We start from the raw sequence: 17,628 nt of genomic DNA on the forward strand, positions 1-17,628 counted from the left end.
TATTCTAATAACACTTAAATATATGCGGTTGCATTAGCCGCCTTTGAAGTAAATATCGCACAAATAAAATACATAAATACACTGAATATCGCCTGGGGTAACAGAAGGTTCTAGAATCTAGATGTACAAACAAATAATTATAATGTTCTTCTAACTTTTGTACAGCACAATGTTTGATCGAGATGGGGGAGGCACTGAAGCAAATGGCCGATGTTAAATACTCGCTGGACGACAACATCAAGCAAAGCTTCCTCGAGCCACTTCACCATTTGCAAACCAAAGATCTCAAAGAAGTTATGGTTAGAAAACTTTAATAATAACAAAATATTAAATAAATAAATAAAATAACAACAAAGGTATCATCTCATCTTAAATTATGCCAAACAATACACGAAGTGTTAAATCATAATTGTAAATCTGAATAATTTCTATAGAATTTTCAGAATGAAGAGTTAATAGATATTTAGACTGCCTCGTTGGTCTAGTGGCTCGATGTAAGGCCGCAGACCCGGAGGTTCTGGGTTTAATTCCCAGGTCGGGCCAATAAAAAATTTTTCACCTTTTTTTATAGGGGCCACAGACACGTGTCAGTAATGGTGTCGCGGGCCGCACACAAAACGTATTTATTTAATGATTTGTTAGGTTTCGGGATTATTAGAAATTGATTTATACAACTATGAACGGATATATCGCTTATATTTTAAGTTCTTGTAGTAAAAACTTTTTTAGGCGCGTTGCACTGGTTTATCGTGAGAGTTAAACTCATGGCTTTGCGTCATCGACATGCTAATGTTAATATGACTGCCTCGTTGGTCTAGTGGCTTGATGTAAGGCTGCAGACCCGGAGGTCCTGGGTTCAATTCCGAAGTCAGGCTTATAAAAAGTTATTGGGTTTTTCTGTCAGAAAATTCTCAGTATCAGCCCGGAGTTTGGAAGTTGGAAGTGTGTAAACTCCCGTGCCTCGGAAAGCACGTAAAGCCGTTGGTCCTACGCCTGAACTCTTTCCGGTCGTGTCGGATTGCCGTCCCATCGGATTATGAGAGTGAGGGAAGAGAGAGTGCACCTGTGTTTGCGCAAACACTTGTGCACTATAATATGTCCTGCGTAGTTGGCTAATCTCTCTCGAGATTGGTCGCCGTGGCCGAAATCGGTTTGGAGGACATTATTTAGATATTTAGAAGTGTCCATAGTTTAATAGATCTAACAATGATACCTAATAAACATGGCAGCGCTGTTATAGTATTTCTAATAAAGTATTAAGATTATCTATAAGCTAATCTTACTAGTAATAATATAATGTATTGAATACATTTTCAGCATCACCGAAAGAAATTACAGGGACGTAGGCTGGACTTCGACTGCAAGCGACGTAGACAAGCTAAAGGTGATTAAGTCAATTTATTATCCCTTAATCTCTGTAATTATTTAAACAATTGATTATGTTTTACTTTGATTTTGTTTTGTTAATTTTATTTGAAAATATTAAGGCATCCTTAAAGGCCCTTACATGAGTCCAAGCCATGGTTCTCCAAGACACGGTATGTTTAGAGTGGAATTTAGGATAAAGCTAAACATAGCACTTAATTCATCACAATCAAACCATTAATAAAAAGATAAGGCTAAAATCACACAAACAGTAGTAAAATTATGACCATTATATTATAATACACGCCGTAACCGTAACACCGTAACAGCCTGTGAATGTCCCACTGCTGGGCTAAAGGCCTCCTCTCCTCTTTTTGAGGAGAAGGTTTGGAGCTTATTCCACCACGCTGCTCCAATGCGGGTTGGTAGAATTCACATATAGCAGAACTTCAGTGAAATTAGACACATGCAGGTTTCCTCACGATGTTTTCCTTCACCGTAAAGCACGAGATGAATTATAATCACAAATTAAGCACATGAAAATTCAGTGGTGCTTGCCCGGGTTTGAACCCACGATCATCGCTTAAGATTCACGCGTTCTTAATACACGCAAATTATGTTTTTAGTAATTGATACGATAATTAATATTAAAAACATTTACCCAACCCGATTATTGATCCTGGCTAAAAAACACAATAACATTTCTCTTTACAGAGGTTGCCTGGAAGAGATCACCATAAGTGATAAGGCCGCCTTTGCATATATGTTCAACTTGCTATTGTATGTTACTAAATGTTTGTAAAGTGTGTGCAATAAAGGATTAATAAAATAAATAAATAAAACATGCATATTATATGTTGTTATATGAATATAAGCGCTAGAGAGTTTTGTACCGCTAGTCTGTGTTTTGTCGTTTATTATAATCCGTATTTTTTTTTATAATATAAGCTCGTTTCTTACATGATCTCCTGTCACTTCTGCGACGTCCACGCAACGCTTCCTTACATCGCATAAATTCATCTTACTTTATATCCTACGTTTGGTCTGTATTTTTTTTTATTTGTTTTTTTATTTTATTATTATTATTATTGTGCGCCGGTGGTGTGTTTTATTATGAGGTATCGCTATGTAACGTGCATACATCAGGCGCTCACATTCCAGACGATGAGATCAGACAGGCGGAGGAGAAGTTTGCTGAATCGTTGACCTTGGCTCAGATTGGAATGTTTAATCTCCTTGATAATGATGTAAGTGACCTTTCACAACATCTATCTTTTATTTCAGTCTATATCTTTAGCATGATATACTATGTTTGTTTAAAATAATTTAAAAATATCGACTCAAAAATGTACATAAATTTTAGTTACTGTAAAAATGGCAGCTTATATCGTAGCTTCTTAATATATACCATTAGATGACGTAACAGTTGTAATAGAGATTATGTAAGCATGATTAACGATGAGGAAAATGCAATAACACAAATATATAGGTGGAGCAAGTGGCACAAGTCTCTTTCTTCGCGGAGGGCCTGCTGGAGTACCATCAGCAATGCACGGAGATTCTCAAGGGATTGGTCTCCGCACTAATGGAGAAGTAAGACTCATACATATAAGTTATTAAAAATTTAAAACAATGAAAAACTGTAATAAAAATGATAATCGAATATTCGTTATAAATTAAATACCCCAAGTTTAATACTTTTGAATTCCAACAGGAAAGAAGAAGCCGTTAACCGCCCCAAGCTCGAGTTCGTACCCAAAACTCTCGCCGATCTCCAAATCGAGGGCATCCACGACTTCAACCATGGTAGGCGGTACGGCTCCGCACAGAGCCTCTCCCGCGCGCGCCTCCCCACCACCTCCTCCCTGGGCGATATTCCCACCACTGACCCCCTCCGCGCCTGGGAAGTTCCCAGAAAAACTCCCATCGCTCCCGGTTTCAAACCACACCCGGCACCGAGGTTACAGAATGGAAGAGACCCGTGGACAGGTGAATTCTATTTAATTTGCGGGTTTTGTTTTGGTTATGTTCCGTTCGTTATTGGTTTTGGATTACGTTTGGTAGCTTAGGGTGGTGGAGGATTTTGCGAAGAAATAATATATTTTTTGATACAATACTAACATGTGGAGTGGATGAATTTGTGTAAAAGTTACTGCTGTGTTTCATTCTTGGTTGTTTTTGGTAGATTTGTCATTCAGAACCAGCAAATAGGTTTACAATTAATATCTATAATATACTTGTAAATTAACTATTTTTAACAACTGGTGCTTTGAAACATTGGTTTGATATTAATTAATAAGCAATAAAAAATTCAATATAAACCCCGAAAGTAAACGACAAACGAATGAAAGTAATCCTTGGCCAATATATTTTTCATTTGGTTTCCATACATATATTCACGGCACTGCACGATGCACTGCGGGTTTGCGTCACGAGGTCCGAAGGAGGATGTAACATACTAATATTACAAAATGCTTTTATAAAAATATTGTTTACACTCGAAACGTTTAATGAAAATAATTCATACTAACTCTTTAGTGCAATCAATGTTTTGAAGAACAAACTCACATTTCAATTTAATCGTAAATTTGTCAAGTACACTTGTATAATATTATTCAAAGAATACTCAGATCAAGTAGGACCTGCTTAAGGGAATTGGACTCAATGTGTTTGTGATTTTTACTCGGTGATTTAATTGAGATACAGACAAGTAGTAGATTTTATCGGCATATTTTCATACATAATTTACAATACAATTTAACACTATATACATACATTTTTCTCTTAGTTGTCTAACACCTGTTCAAGTTTATTACGTTTTCGCTGTTTATTTTTGCTTCTTATGAGTGACTGATTATATTTGAAGACAGCGTTACTAATTCAGGTATGGTATTGTGCGTCAAATAGGCAAGTTTTAACCTTAGACGGTGCTAGTTTTGTTGACTGTACAGAATGACGGGGTGGTCGAATCTAAAAAGATACCATAACGCTTTTATTTTTTTCAGAATGGATGAAATTGTCAACCCTCCCATTATTCCTATCCTCTCCCAAATCCAAGTTTTTTCCATAGATCTAAGATTTTAATATTTAAAAATATATGCAAGGAAGTATTAATATAAACTTTGCATATGTTTTTACTATATTTTATTTAACAATTACACATTGTCAATGTCGTAATTTATATTTGGTACCTTTATTTATAACTTTTCTTCCGTTACCCTTTTAAAGAGTAGACAGTTCGGTGTTGTCTTTCTTCCTTTCAAAATAAATGTGTGTGTAGTTAATTGGGACCAACAATTTCTCACACATTGTTATGTATATTATATACACATTTGAACGTCCAAAACTATTCGATAATTATTCGAATTATAATATATTATTAAAGTGCGAAACATATACAGAATTCTTTAAAAAATATCATCACTAAACAGTATAGTCGAAGAAATATTCACCAACACGAACTTCGGAGCTAAGTCAAGGGTTAGAATGTGTCAGTAATATAAAAGGTGAATTGAGGCTGGGTATTTATTCGTTTGCGTCGCGGAGAAGGAGGCTCGCGCGTGGGCTCCCCGGAGCACAAGCCGCCCGGCAACCTCGAGCTGTTCCCCGCCGGCGCCAACGCGCAGCGCTCGAACAACGGTAACACCACACTCACCGCCCACCACACGCTGACACACTACACTTTCACAAACGTTAGTTATACGCTCGCTAACATTGTCGAACATTCTGATTTCACACAGGGATCCATACTGGGACCTCTGTTCCCGTTAGCTTACAGTAGTAATGAAGTAGGCTTCACTCACAACATTAAATGTTAGCGCTGCGATAGAATGACAATAATGTTGTAAATAGTTATAGAATAGTATAATTACTTCACTACTTAAGGAAACGAGACAATAATAATTTACTTTTCATTCAAAATCAGTAATGTAGGCTTTTTACATTTTTAAAAGTGTTTTGAACGTGTGCTAAAATAGATCGGGTGAAATATTGTAATGTATATAAAAACACTTATAAACGTGAAATATTCATTAATTAATATTAACTATACACTTCTATTCGAATCTATTTAGAAGTTATCTAGTGTTAATTTTTTACTGTTTTTTTTATAACCGTATTTTTTTTTCATCATAGGCATGTTTGTACGGTCCAATATTTTCTAGTTGTATGTTAAATATTAGCATGTCGCGATGTTTAACTCAAGCTTCATCATGGCATAGAATCATCGTTTCATCCATATCATACAAATAAAATAATGATTTGTAACGAAATTTTACAATTCACATATTTAACCATTAAAGTATTATTTTGTCTGTAGAATGTTTGAGCTATGCTTTAAGGATATGTTTGTGCGGCTTTATCATCAAACGCAGTTGGTTTAATACGGTTGTTTTTAAGATTCTAAATATTTACTGATATTAAAAAAAAACGACTTTTGTTTGTTAATATTTTAAATTAAAATTTAAACTTAAACTTACTTATTAAAATAATTTTTCAATAATTGGTTTTACAATTTAGTGTTTAACCATTATATTAATTTGTATCACGTAATAAATAGATTGTGATTACGATGGTATCTTCTCGAACACGAGTTGAGATACATCTTGTAATACGAGAACACTAGAAATAACCAAACATATTGTTGACAATGTTCATAACACTAACTCGATAATATAGCATCGCCGCTGCCTTCGCCGGTGAAGTCTCCCGCGAGGACGCCGGTCGCTCCCACTAAAGGTCCTTGCTGCACAGCGCTCTACGACTTTGAGCCAGAAAACCAAGGCGAGCTTGGATTCAAGGTAATATTTATATCATCAAACCTTTAATTTTTATTTATTTTTGTCATTAAATATTATCTTTTTTACACCATATTTGTTATTAAAATAAATATTTTAACCTTCTTTTTAAATTTGATAAACATTTAGCTTATAATTAGAATGTACTCATTTTCTTGAGTAATTTAGGTACAAAAGTACCTACATATAATTTTATATAGATTTTGTTCAGTGTTTAAATCTCATTCTTCAGGAAAACGATGTGATCACACTGATCAACAAAGTTGACGATAACTGGTTCGAGGGCTCCGTCAACGGCAAGACGGGCTACTTCCCAATCAGCTACGTGCAGGTCACCGTACCCCTCCCAAATATGTAAACACTCTAATGGCAATACTCTTGATTTAAAATTGAAACTTGCCAGCTCTGATAAAGTACTCCTCGTTCATAACCATGTGTTATTTATATAAGTTGTTTATGTATACATACGAATGAAACAATCATATTGGCTATTCAGATGGTTCAAATGTTATATTATGTTAAAAACTTATTTTTATATTTTTTTCTACATTATATCATTCAGAACAATTATTATATTTTTAATTATTATTAAGTTTATTTCCATGATAAAGTAGCTTGTCAGATCTGGCAGTTTTAAATAATTAAGTACGACCTCACACAATAACAAATAATGATATATGCATTAATAATAAAATTGTTTTTTTTTTAATTAAAACAAATTTATTGTATAAATAAAAATAAGGCCTAAAATGTCCTTGAAATGCGTCTATACTCTATTGCATCTATGGTGCGATATTATACCAAAGAGTAATTTATATATTTTTTTTCTTAAGACGTATTATGTTAAGATTTGCATGTGCAACCTATGATAAAATGGCAATAATTAACGTGTGTGGTTGGACACCATTATGTTCCAAGTAATCAAATATTGTTACACAATGTCGCAGTATTACATATAGATGACTTTATTCGAATCAGTAACTGTGTCAAAAGCTCAATGTTGTAGTTATGAAATATTTTACCCCTTTACAAATATAACATAAAATATAATATTACCAGCATCGTTTCTTAATTTTATGTTTTAATCAGGTCTTCCATTTCTTTGGTACTTTTTGTGACCTATTTTCTACGGAACAAATATTTTTATTAGAAACAAAATGAATTCAAACGAATAAAACGTGTAATCTTGAAAAGGAACGTTATTTTTTTTTGGCGAATAATATTGCCTCATTGAGCCTATTCAATTAATTGATTTTGTTTTTTTTTTTTACTTTTTCTTTAAGAATCGCAATCATTAGTTATTGGTACATATTTTTTTGACTAAGCTATATTTTAAAATGTTCGTTCCATGTCTTCATTTTATAAATGGACGGCTTTCATATGGAAAACGAACGTTACCAGCATTAATTAAGCATTATAAACAGTTTAAAAAAATCTCGGTGAAATGAAATTGTATAAATTAATTTTCTTTGATGTTGACATTTTTTATCATTATTTGCATCTCGTTCCTACCTTCCAAGACAGATAATTATTTAATAGTGACTTCACGTAAACTAGATAATTATTATGAGATTAGATTTTATAGTTATAACTGCGGGTAATAATTTATCTAAATGGAGAAACGTATACAATGTAAGGTATGTTATACACAAGACGGTGTGGGAGTCGTAAGAGTTGTTGAATCTTGCCAGATATTTGTGGCATTTTGATGTTCGATGTATTATTGGCAAAAATTATAATTATACCAATATATTATAAAGTTATTGTGATAAATATAGATGTCATTGTAATTGGTGCAGCGTCCCTTATCGCATTTTTACGTTTATATTCAGTATAGTTATTTTTAGTATATCTAGCATAATTTTTTTTTATTATTTTAAATAATTTTAAAACTGCAATTGTATTAATTTAATTATTTCCAAGTAGATATTATATGTGGCCTCTACTAAATAGTGTCGTTTAATGTATTCCATAATAAATGCATGCATTTTGGACGTTAAAAAAAAACATATTTCACTTTATCTTATATCGGTGTTGCAGTAATATTGTAATGTATTTTTCTAATAATGCCATTAGAGTCGTTTAATGATACGGACCCCGATGTATAACTCTTCAGACATACAAAAGACAATACCTAGTATCTAACGTTAGTTGTATGTAAGTTCATAAATAAATTATTGTTCTATCTTCAAGTGTCTCTTTAAATGTAAGTATTTTGAGCAAATAAATTCATCAATGTTACGAGGGTGTGATGTTTTTATGTATATTTCGCGGTGCACGGAAACGTCGTAGCGAGGTTTATATATAGAATATACATATATATATATATATATATATATATATATATATATATATATATATATTCTTGAATGTACGATCTCTGCTCAGGAAGTCGAACTTCGTCCTTCTTATATTGGCTAATCTATTAAACGTTACAATTTGTTTATATTATAATAAGACTAAAATAATTGAAATGGTTGAAATGTAAAATTGTGAAATCGTTACAATATGTATTATAGCTACACATATATTTATCGAGCGTTGCTTTTTATACGGGGAAATTCGTTGGAGCCAGTAAGCGGTGGTCACATATTACTGCAACGCGGCGGCGGATTCGGGATAAGGACTTAGGCCGTCTCACCTTCACTTTTGTTTATTAGTGTTACCAGAAAGTAACATATTGCCGGTAATCCAACGAAATAAAAAAAAATATAGTTTTCATATCTATAAAAAATAGGATATGATATTGTATTAACATTCTGCATTTTATATCAAACATAGTATCAAAAATATAATAGTATGCATTTTATTACCAGTTTAATTTATTTTTATTTGTTAAATACTTTTTTATATTGAAATACTTATTATTACGGCCTGGCCTGTCTTAGTCTGCTAGTTCCGCTACTTTAATAATGAAATTGTTATTTTATTTATTAAATATTATATGCATTAAATATTAATAATATTTAATTAATGTAAAAGTAGAAAAAAATATTAATATTTCATGAAAACGGCACCCGCTTCAAAGTATTTAAGTGTTGGCGCGAGTAATTTGGTGTGATGTAATTATCAGGTAAATGTATTCTTGTTCATGTTACTGTAATTTTAATACATATAATACCTACTGTAATTTCATAGATAAATTGACAATTTTAATGTGTGACATTCATTTGTATTTCTCCTGAACTTATTGCTCGTTTCGCCTCCTAAATAAAATGTTACAATTACATTGCGTTTCATTTATACTTGTATATTACTAGCTACCCGTACCGATTTCGCCGAGGTTGAATAAGGGTCTTTATAAAAAGTTTGTATCGTAATACATAATATAGTCATTGGTTTACGGGGCGCACGTCAGTAAAGCTTCAGTCAACATGATTTTTTTTCAAATCAACAACCATCATCATATTAAACAGAACCTTAATTAATTATACACCCAAAACTTCCTGATGAATTACAACTTCCATTGGTGAAAAACGTATGAAATCCGTTCAGTAGCTTTTCGAGTTTATCGCGATCAGACAGACAATGTTTTATAATATGTAGTAATTTACTTTTTTATGAATTCCAGTATTGAATTAAATGTTTTCGCATGGTTATTTCTCTCTACTTTTTTGTAAAGGAAACATGACACATGTAAAAAAAAACACGTTGAGTTTCTTTCGCCGGTTCTTCTCAGGGCTGGGCGTTTCTTTTCCGAACCCTGTGGTAGTTGACTAATATGACTATCAATAAGCGAGTGTAATGCTTCAATATTGAATAAATCATTTTGACTTTATTAAATTACTGTAAATAATAAATTAATTACACTATCAGTTAATAATTCAATTTATTAAGAATATATACATAATATAATGTTTTAAATGAATATATAATAGAATGATGAGGTCTACTCTCCGACCTACCATGCTCCAAGCTGCTCAAGGCTCCGAAAAGTTCCAAATGGAACTTCAAAATCAATTCACCGCGTTGGAAACCATAAGCAGCATTGATGAGAGAACCGACACGCTGGTCAAAATACTGCAAAACACATCCCGCAAGTGTTTTCCGCCACAGAGAAGAGACAACGCACCAAAACTCTCTGCTGAGACACTCGAGCTCATGAGAAAACGACGAGAACTACCATCGTTTTTGTCAGATAAGGCCTTAAACCGAACAATAAAAACGCTGACGCGACGCGATCTCCGACGCTCCAATACCCGTGCCATCAAGGCTGCGATTGAGCAAAATCGGGGATCGAAAGTGTTCGCTCGCAAGTTTGGGAGGCCGCGTCTGACAAAACTTAAAACTGAAAATGGTGGGGTCGTTACCTCTAGGCCTGAGATTATCGGAGAAGTAGAGAGGTTTTATGGGCAGTTGTTCTCTTCAAGATCGGATAAACCCATGGGAATCAGTATTGATGACCAGCGCGCCCCTCTTATGCGCCATTACTCCGAGGAGCTCCCGGTCGTTGACCAAGGAGAGATTAGGGCGGCTCTAGAACAGCTTAAAAACAACAAATCTCCGGGAGATGACGGAATCACAACAGAGTTGCTTAAGGCAGGCGGGACTCCGGTCCTGAAAGAGCTAGCAAGCCTCTTTAATTCCGTCATCCAACATGGCAAGACCCCGGAAACGTGGAGCGGGAGTGAGGTGGTACTGTTTTTCAAGAAAGGTGATAAAACCCTCTTGAAAAACTACAGACCAATCTCCCTCCTGAGTCACGTGTATAAGCTGTTCTCAAGAGTCGTCACGAACCGTCTCGCCAGACGACTTGACGAGTTCCAGCCCCCAGAGCAAGCCGGCTTTCGATCAGGCTACAGCACCGTGGACCACATCCATACTGTTCGGCAGATTGTGCAGAAGACCGAAGAGTACAATCAGCCGCTGTGTATGGCATTTGTGGACTACGAGAAAGCCTTCGACTCCATCGAAACCTGGGCAGTGCTCGACTCATTGCAGAGATGTCATATCGATTGGAGATATATCGAGGTACTGAGATGTCTGTACAACGCCGCTACAATGACTGTCCACATCCAGGACTGTAAGACGAAGGCGATCCAATTGCGCAGAGGGGTGAGACAGGGGGATGTAATATCCCCGAAACTGTTCACCAACGCGTTGGAAGACGTTTTCAAAACGCTGGATTGGACTAGGTATGGAGTCAATGTAAACGGCGAGTACATCTCACACCTTCGATTTGCCGACGATATCGTCATCATAGCAGAGTCGCTGGAACAACTCACCGAAATGCTGCGTAGCCTAGGCGAGTCTTCCCGGTGTGTCGGTCTCGGCATGAACTTGGACAAGACCAAGGTCATGTTCAATAGGCATGTCGTGCCGGGACCGATATACGTCGAGGGCAAACCTCTCGAAGTTGTTAGTGAATATACCTACCTAGGACAGATTATACAAATCGGTAGGAACAACTTCGAGAAGGAAGCCGATCGAAGAATTCGCTTGGGATGGGCAGCATTTGGCAACCTTCGTCAAGTCCTCAAGTCGTCTATACCGCAATGTTTGAAGACGAAAGTCTTCAACCAATGCGTCTTACCTGCCATGACATACGGTGCCGAAACGTGGACACTAACTGCGGGACTAGTCCACAAATTCAAAGTCGCTCAGCGTGCTATGGAGCGAGCTATGCTCGGAGTATCTTTGAAGGATAAGATCAGAAATGAGATTATCCGGAAAAGAACCGGAGTCACCGACATAGCTTGCAAAATTAGCAGGCTGAAGTGGCAGTGGGCTGGTCACGTATGTCGTAGGACCGATGGCCGTTGGAGCAGACGAGTCCTAGAGTGGAGACCGCGAATCGGCAAGCGCAGCGTAGGGCGCCCTCCAGCCAGGTGGACCGACGACCTTAAGAAGGTGGCGGGCACCAACTGGATGCGGAAGGCGGAGGACAGGGAGCTTTGGCGCACCTTGGGAGAGGCCTATGTTCAGCAGTGGACAACGATTGGCTGTTGATTGATTGATTGATGTGAGAAAACTTGTGATCCATTGTTTTAATTGACTACTCTTTCCTTGACGTGACAAATCTTTTGACTTTGCAATTGCTTTAGAGTTGGCTTATAAAATTATCAAAAAAGCACATCATCACACATTCACATCTATATTAATGGATACGTAATAAAAATATAACCCTATTCATATACTTTATTAACAAAAATAACATAAATTCAATATTTTTTTCAGACAAAACAATCGACTTCCGAATTTTTGAATAAGTATCTGCTTCAATTAAAAATAAATTTTACAATGTCCAATACCATACAAATAAAATTTTGATTGAGGCAGCTTGTAGCTATAGATACTGAAAATAACGCAACAATAATCAACAAAATCAGTTCATAAACAGAGAGTTAAATATGTTCGGGTATACCTAATACCCGAACATATTTAACTCTTACGTATAGAAGATTTTGTATGTACAGAAGTATTTGTATGTAGATTTTTCTATCTGTCCTAAATATTAAAAGTAATTTTTAATCATGAAAATCTTCAACTCAGACAGACATCGTAGTCATCCTCATATCGCTTTTATCCAATTAGTAATTTTTCTTATTGATAATTCGTTCTGATATTGTATCTAAAGCTTCGTCTCCATCCTGAAATTTGCTAACTTCATCAATAACATTTAGACAAACATTCATTCCATTACTCTACAGAAATGCCAGTAATTTTTTTCTCAACTCATCATTATAGCGATCCATTTATTCCGACCCGTAGGAGCTCTAAAGACGCCCATAACGATAAAATTAAATCTATATATTATAAATTTTATAGTAAAAATCACTTGCTCTCATGTAGCTAAACTCATCCTTTTTTATAGGGGCCACAGACACGTGTCAGTAATATTGTCGCGGGCCGCAAACAAAACGTATTTAATGATTTGTTAGGTTTCGGTTATTAGAAATTGATTAATACAACTATGAACGGATATATCGCGTATATTTTAAGATTTTGTAGTAAAAACTTTTTTAGGCGCGTTGCGCTGGTTTATCGTGAGAAATAAACCATGGCTTTGCGTCACCGACATGCTAATATTAATATAATTAAATCGTTAAAAGTACAAATAATTTAAGTATTTGAAATTTAAGTAAATACTTACAGTATATAGAAATAATATAAGTGTATTTTAACTATTATTTATTCAAATTAATCCGTATTAATATTTTGTACCGAGTTAGCGGAATACTGTGTATTTTGCTGAATAAAGAGGAATAGAATTATTATACATTTTAAGCACTGTAGTTTCCTTGATCACAAGCAGTTGTTTAATTCATAGTATTTAGGTGTTAATAAAAAAATTTGAAATTTAATACAGTTGTACAGCTGCTCTAATATTACCAGAGTTCAGTTAGAAGACAGAAATACATTTATTCTATGGATTAAACCTTGGCCGCATTTCCCCTTAATAATTTTATTGTACTTTCTTTATATAGTTTTTTGTTAAATAATGTAAATTGGATTCAAAAGTATTATGTGAAACAAATTAATAATAATTGTTTTTTATATGAGAAGGTGACTTAATAAAGAGTTACTCATTAACCATGACTCATGACAAAGGAATTTTTTTTCCTTAATCTGCCGTTATAATTATTAGATTTTTTCAAAACTGGCAAAATTTTTTTTATAACTGAATAAATTATAATAATAAATTATAATTACAAAAATAATAAATTAATTATAATAAATAAAAGAAAATTGATCAGTAGGTAGTTACTTGATACACCTATTAAATAAATAAAAACAAATCTGAAGCAAACTGTTTATTGAATATTGAACTTGGAATGATTACATAATACATTGAAACATTCTAAATATTTAATACTGCAATTAAATAGGTTGCTGGTTATGTTCTTATATATTTTTTATAATTTTAAAAGCCACCACGGAGACGCAGTACAAGGTGAAGGGTCGATTCTTTCTGAATATTATAGTCGGATAGGGTGCGGCCGTCTTCCAGCTGCTTACCGGCGAAGATCAAACGCTGCTGGTCTGGTGGAATTCCTTCTTTGTCCTGAATTTTAGCCTTAACATTCTCAATAGTATCCGAAGGTTCCACTTCTAGGGTGATAGTTTTGCCAGTGAGGGTCTTTACGAAAATTTGCATACCACCACGTAGACGCAGCACAAGGTGAAGGGTCGACTCTTTCTGAATATTGTAGTCGGATAGGGTTCGGCCGTCTTCCAGCTGCTTGCCGGCGAAAATCAAACGCTGCTGGTCTGGTGGAATGCCTTCCTTGTCTTGAATTTTAGCCTTAACATTCTCAATAGTATCGGAAGGTTCGACTTCAAGGGTAATGGTTTTACCAGTGAGGGTCTTTACGAAAATTTGCATACCACCACGAAGCCGCAGTACAAGGTGAAGGGTCGACTCTTTCTGAATATTATAGTCGGATAGGGTTCGGCCGTCTTCCAGCTGCTTGCCGGCGAAAATCAAACGCTGCTGGTCTGGTGGAATGCCTTCCTTGTCTTGAATTTTAGCCTTAACATTCTCAATAGTATCGGAAGGTTCGACTTCAAGGGTAATGGTTTTACCAGTGAGGGTCTTTACGAAAATTTGCATACCACCACGAAGCCGCAGTACAAGGTGAAGGGTCGACTCTTTCTGAATATTGTAGTCAGATAGGGTGCGGCCGTCTTCCAGCTGCTTGCCGGCGAAGATCAAACGCTGCTGGTCTGGTGGAATTCCTTCTTTGTCTTGAATTTTAGCCTTAACATTCTCAATGGTATCCGAAGGTTCGACTTCAAGGGTAATGGTTTTACCAGTGAGGGTCTTCACAAAAATTTGCATACCACCACGAAGTCGCAGTACAAGGTGAAGGGTCGATTCTTTCTGAATATTATAGTCGGATAGGGTGCGGCCGTCTTCCAGCTGCTTACCGGCGAAGATCAAACGCTGCTGGTCTGGTGGAATTCCTTCTTTGTCCTGAATTTTAGCTTTAACATTCTCAATAGTATCCGAAGGTTCCACTTCTAGGGTGATAGTTTTGCCAGTGAGGGTCTTTACGAAAATTTGCATACCACCACGTAGACGCAGCACAAGGTGAAGGGTCGACTCTTTCTGAATATTGTAGTCGGATAGGGTGCGGCCGTCTTCCAGCTGCTTGCCGGCGAAAATCAAACGCTGCTGGTCTGGTGGAATTCCTTCTTTGTCCTGAATTTTAGCCTTAACATTCTCAATAGTATCCGAAGGTTCCACTTCTAGGGTGATAGTTTTGCCAGTGAGGGTCTTTACGAAAATTTGCATACCACCACGAAGCCGCAGTACAAGGTGAAGGGTCGACTCTTTCTGAATATTATAGTCGGATAGGGTGCGGCCGTCTTCCAGCTGCTTACCGGCGAAGATCAAACGCTGCTGGTCTGGTGGAATTCCTTCTTTGTCCTGAATTTTAGCTTTAACATTCTCAATAGTATCCGAAGGTTCCACTTCTAGGGTGATAGTTTTGCCAGTGAGGGTCTTTACGAAAATTTGCATACCACCACGTAGACGCAGCACAAGGTGAAGGGTCGACTCTTTCTGAATATTGTAGTCGGATAGGGTGCGGCCGTCTTCCAGCTGCTTGCCGGCGAAAATCAAACGCTGCTGGTCTGGTGGAATTCCTTCTTTGTCCTGAATTTTAGCCTTAACATTCTCAATAGTATCCGAAGGTTCCACTTCTAGCGTGATAGTTTTGCCAGTGAGGGTCTTAACGAAAATTTGCATACCACCACGTAGACGCAGCACAAGGTGAAGGGTCGACTCTTTCTGAATATTGTAGTCGGATAGGGTTCGGCCGTCTTCCAGCTGCTTGCCGGCGAAAATCAAACGCTGCTGGTCTGGTGGAATGCCTTCCTTGTCTTGAATTTTAGCCTTAACATTCTCAATGGTATCCGAAGGTTCGACTTCAAGGGTAATGGTTTTACCAGTGAGGGTCTTCACAAAAATTTGCATACCACCACGTAAACGCAGTACAAGGTGAAGGGTCGACTCTTTCTGAATATTGTAGTCAGATAGGGTGCGACCGTCTTCCAACTGCTTGCCGGCAAAGATCAAACGCTGCTGGTCTGGTGGAATTCCTTCTTTGTCTTGAATTTTAGCCTTAACATTCTCAATGGTATCGGAAGGTTCGACTTCAAGGGTAATAGTTTTACCAGTGAGGGTCTTTACGAAAATTTGCATACCACCACGAAGCCGCAGTACAAGGTGAAGGGTCGACTCTTTCTGAATATTGTAGTCGGATAAGGTGCGGCCGTCTTCCAGCTGCTTGCCGGCGAAGATCAAACGCTGCTGGTCTGGTGGAATTCCTTCTTTGTCTTGAATTTTAGCCTTAACATTCTCAATGGTATCGGAAGGTTCGACTTCAAGGGTAATGGTTTTACCAGTAAGGGTCTTCACGAAAATTTGCATACCACCACGTAGACGCAGTACAAGGTGAAGGGTCGACTCTTTCTGAATATTATAGTCGGACAGGGTGCGGCCATCTTCCAGCTGCTTTCCAGCGAAAATCAGACGCTGCTGATCTGGGGGAATGCCTTCTTTATCTTGAATTTTGGCCTTAACATTCTCAATGGTATCTGATGGTTCAACTTCTAAAGTTATAGTTTTTCCCGTGAGCGTCTTCACGAAAATCTGCATTTTGTTAACTGCAATAAAAATTAGAACAAATTAGGACTAAAACTATTGATTTTGATTAATAGGTAGTTAACGGGTGAATTTATAGATGACCAATTCAAGACAAAGAACAAAGAACAAAGAACGATCACGATAACAAAATGGCGTCTACAATGTCATGACCCATATAAAGTAGCGCAATGCGCAATAGACTTAATCTAATTTAACCACTTAAATGTACTTACCACTAAATCGGATTCTTAATTAAATTCTTAATTTCTTTACAACTACCAATTAAAATACGTGAACTACAATATAAATCTATACTAGATAAATTCTTATCACGGGAAAAACTAGGCTGTTTCTTATATCCCTCACGCAAGAAATGCAAGTGCTTATGCAGTAATGACTGAAAATGGAATGTCAGAATGAAATATGTCATATGACATGCAGTTACAGCTTAATATTGAAGATACGAATTACAAAACAAAAAAAAATGTCTATGGTTTTACAATTTTTACTGTACAGTGAAGTACAGGAAATTTGGATTTTTTGCCAACATTTTATATAAAATAATTTATTGTCTAAAAACGAATAACTAGTGGAACATCATTGATACATCGTTGTCAAAAACTAAAATATTATAATTGTTGTAACTGTTAATTGATTGAAGTGTATTTTTTCTAATATTACTACATATTAGTATATGCTTAGTTAATTATTATAAAGGAAAAAGAAATTGCCTATTTGTTGATGAAGATGTGGTTTGGAGATAGATAGAGAAAAAAATATAAAAAGTAAACAAAGCACTCGTTCTGTTACAAAATATTGATTTTCACGACCCATAGACAAGTAGCGTCCGTTGAGTACAAGCAAAATTGTTAT

At 36.0% G+C, this 17,628-nt stretch overlaps 2 protein-coding genes across 17 annotated transcripts in view; one reads left to right on the forward strand and one right to left on the reverse strand.

Moving 5' to 3' along the window:
• Nucleotides 1-9,388, forward strand: part of LOC126773254 (endophilin-A) — a 34,687-nt gene extending 25,299 nt beyond the window's left edge. For 2 of the 8 annotated variants that reach the window (XM_050494063.1, XM_050494064.1), the window contains exons 5-12: nucleotides 166-299; nucleotides 1,318-1,384; nucleotides 1,488-1,538; nucleotides 2,512-2,612; nucleotides 2,855-2,958; nucleotides 3,080-3,354; nucleotides 6,043-6,164; nucleotides 6,394-9,388. In XM_050494063.1, the coding sequence (XP_050350020.1) occupies nucleotides 166-299; nucleotides 1,318-1,384; nucleotides 1,488-1,538; nucleotides 2,512-2,612; nucleotides 2,855-2,958; nucleotides 3,080-3,354; nucleotides 6,043-6,164; nucleotides 6,394-6,519 (980 nt within the window). In that variant the 3' untranslated portion in view covers nucleotides 6,520-9,388. Of the gene's footprint in view, nucleotides 1-165; nucleotides 300-1,317; nucleotides 1,385-1,487; nucleotides 1,539-2,511; nucleotides 2,613-2,854; nucleotides 2,959-3,079; nucleotides 3,355-4,911; nucleotides 5,005-6,042; nucleotides 6,165-6,393 lie in introns of all 8 variants that reach the window. The other 6 variants (XM_050494068.1, XM_050494069.1, XM_050494070.1 and 3 more) reach the window with 6 other exon arrangements.
• A 4,512-nt stretch (nucleotides 9,389-13,900) lies between these two features.
• Nucleotides 13,901-17,151, reverse strand: LOC126773211 (polyubiquitin-C). Of its 9 annotated transcripts, none has more exons than XM_050493953.1 (4): nucleotides 16,989-17,151; nucleotides 16,485-16,775; nucleotides 15,880-16,028; nucleotides 13,901-15,423 (listed from the first exon to the last, which is right to left on the reverse strand). In XM_050493953.1, the coding sequence occupies exons 2-4, from the start codon at nucleotides 16,765-16,767 to the stop codon at nucleotides 14,026-14,028; spliced, it is 1,830 nt and encodes a 609-aa protein (XP_050349910.1). In that variant the 5' UTR covers nucleotides 16,768-16,775; nucleotides 16,989-17,151; the 3' UTR covers nucleotides 13,901-14,025. The 9 variants fall into 9 exon arrangements, with proteins under 9 accessions (XP_050349910.1, XP_050349917.1, XP_050349911.1 ...); XM_050493960.1 differs by having other exon boundaries at nucleotides 13,901-14,511; nucleotides 15,196-15,423; nucleotides 15,880-16,775; XM_050493954.1 differs by lacking the exon at nucleotides 15,880-16,028 and having other exon boundaries at nucleotides 13,901-15,235; nucleotides 16,376-16,775.
• Nucleotides 17,152-17,628: the final 477 nt, after the last annotated feature.

Source organism: Nymphalis io, chromosome 14, assembly GCF_905147045.1.
Source record: "Nymphalis io chromosome 14, ilAglIoxx1.1, whole genome shotgun sequence".
In the NCBI taxonomy this organism is placed as follows: domain Eukaryota; kingdom Metazoa; phylum Arthropoda; class Insecta; order Lepidoptera; family Nymphalidae; genus Nymphalis; species Nymphalis io.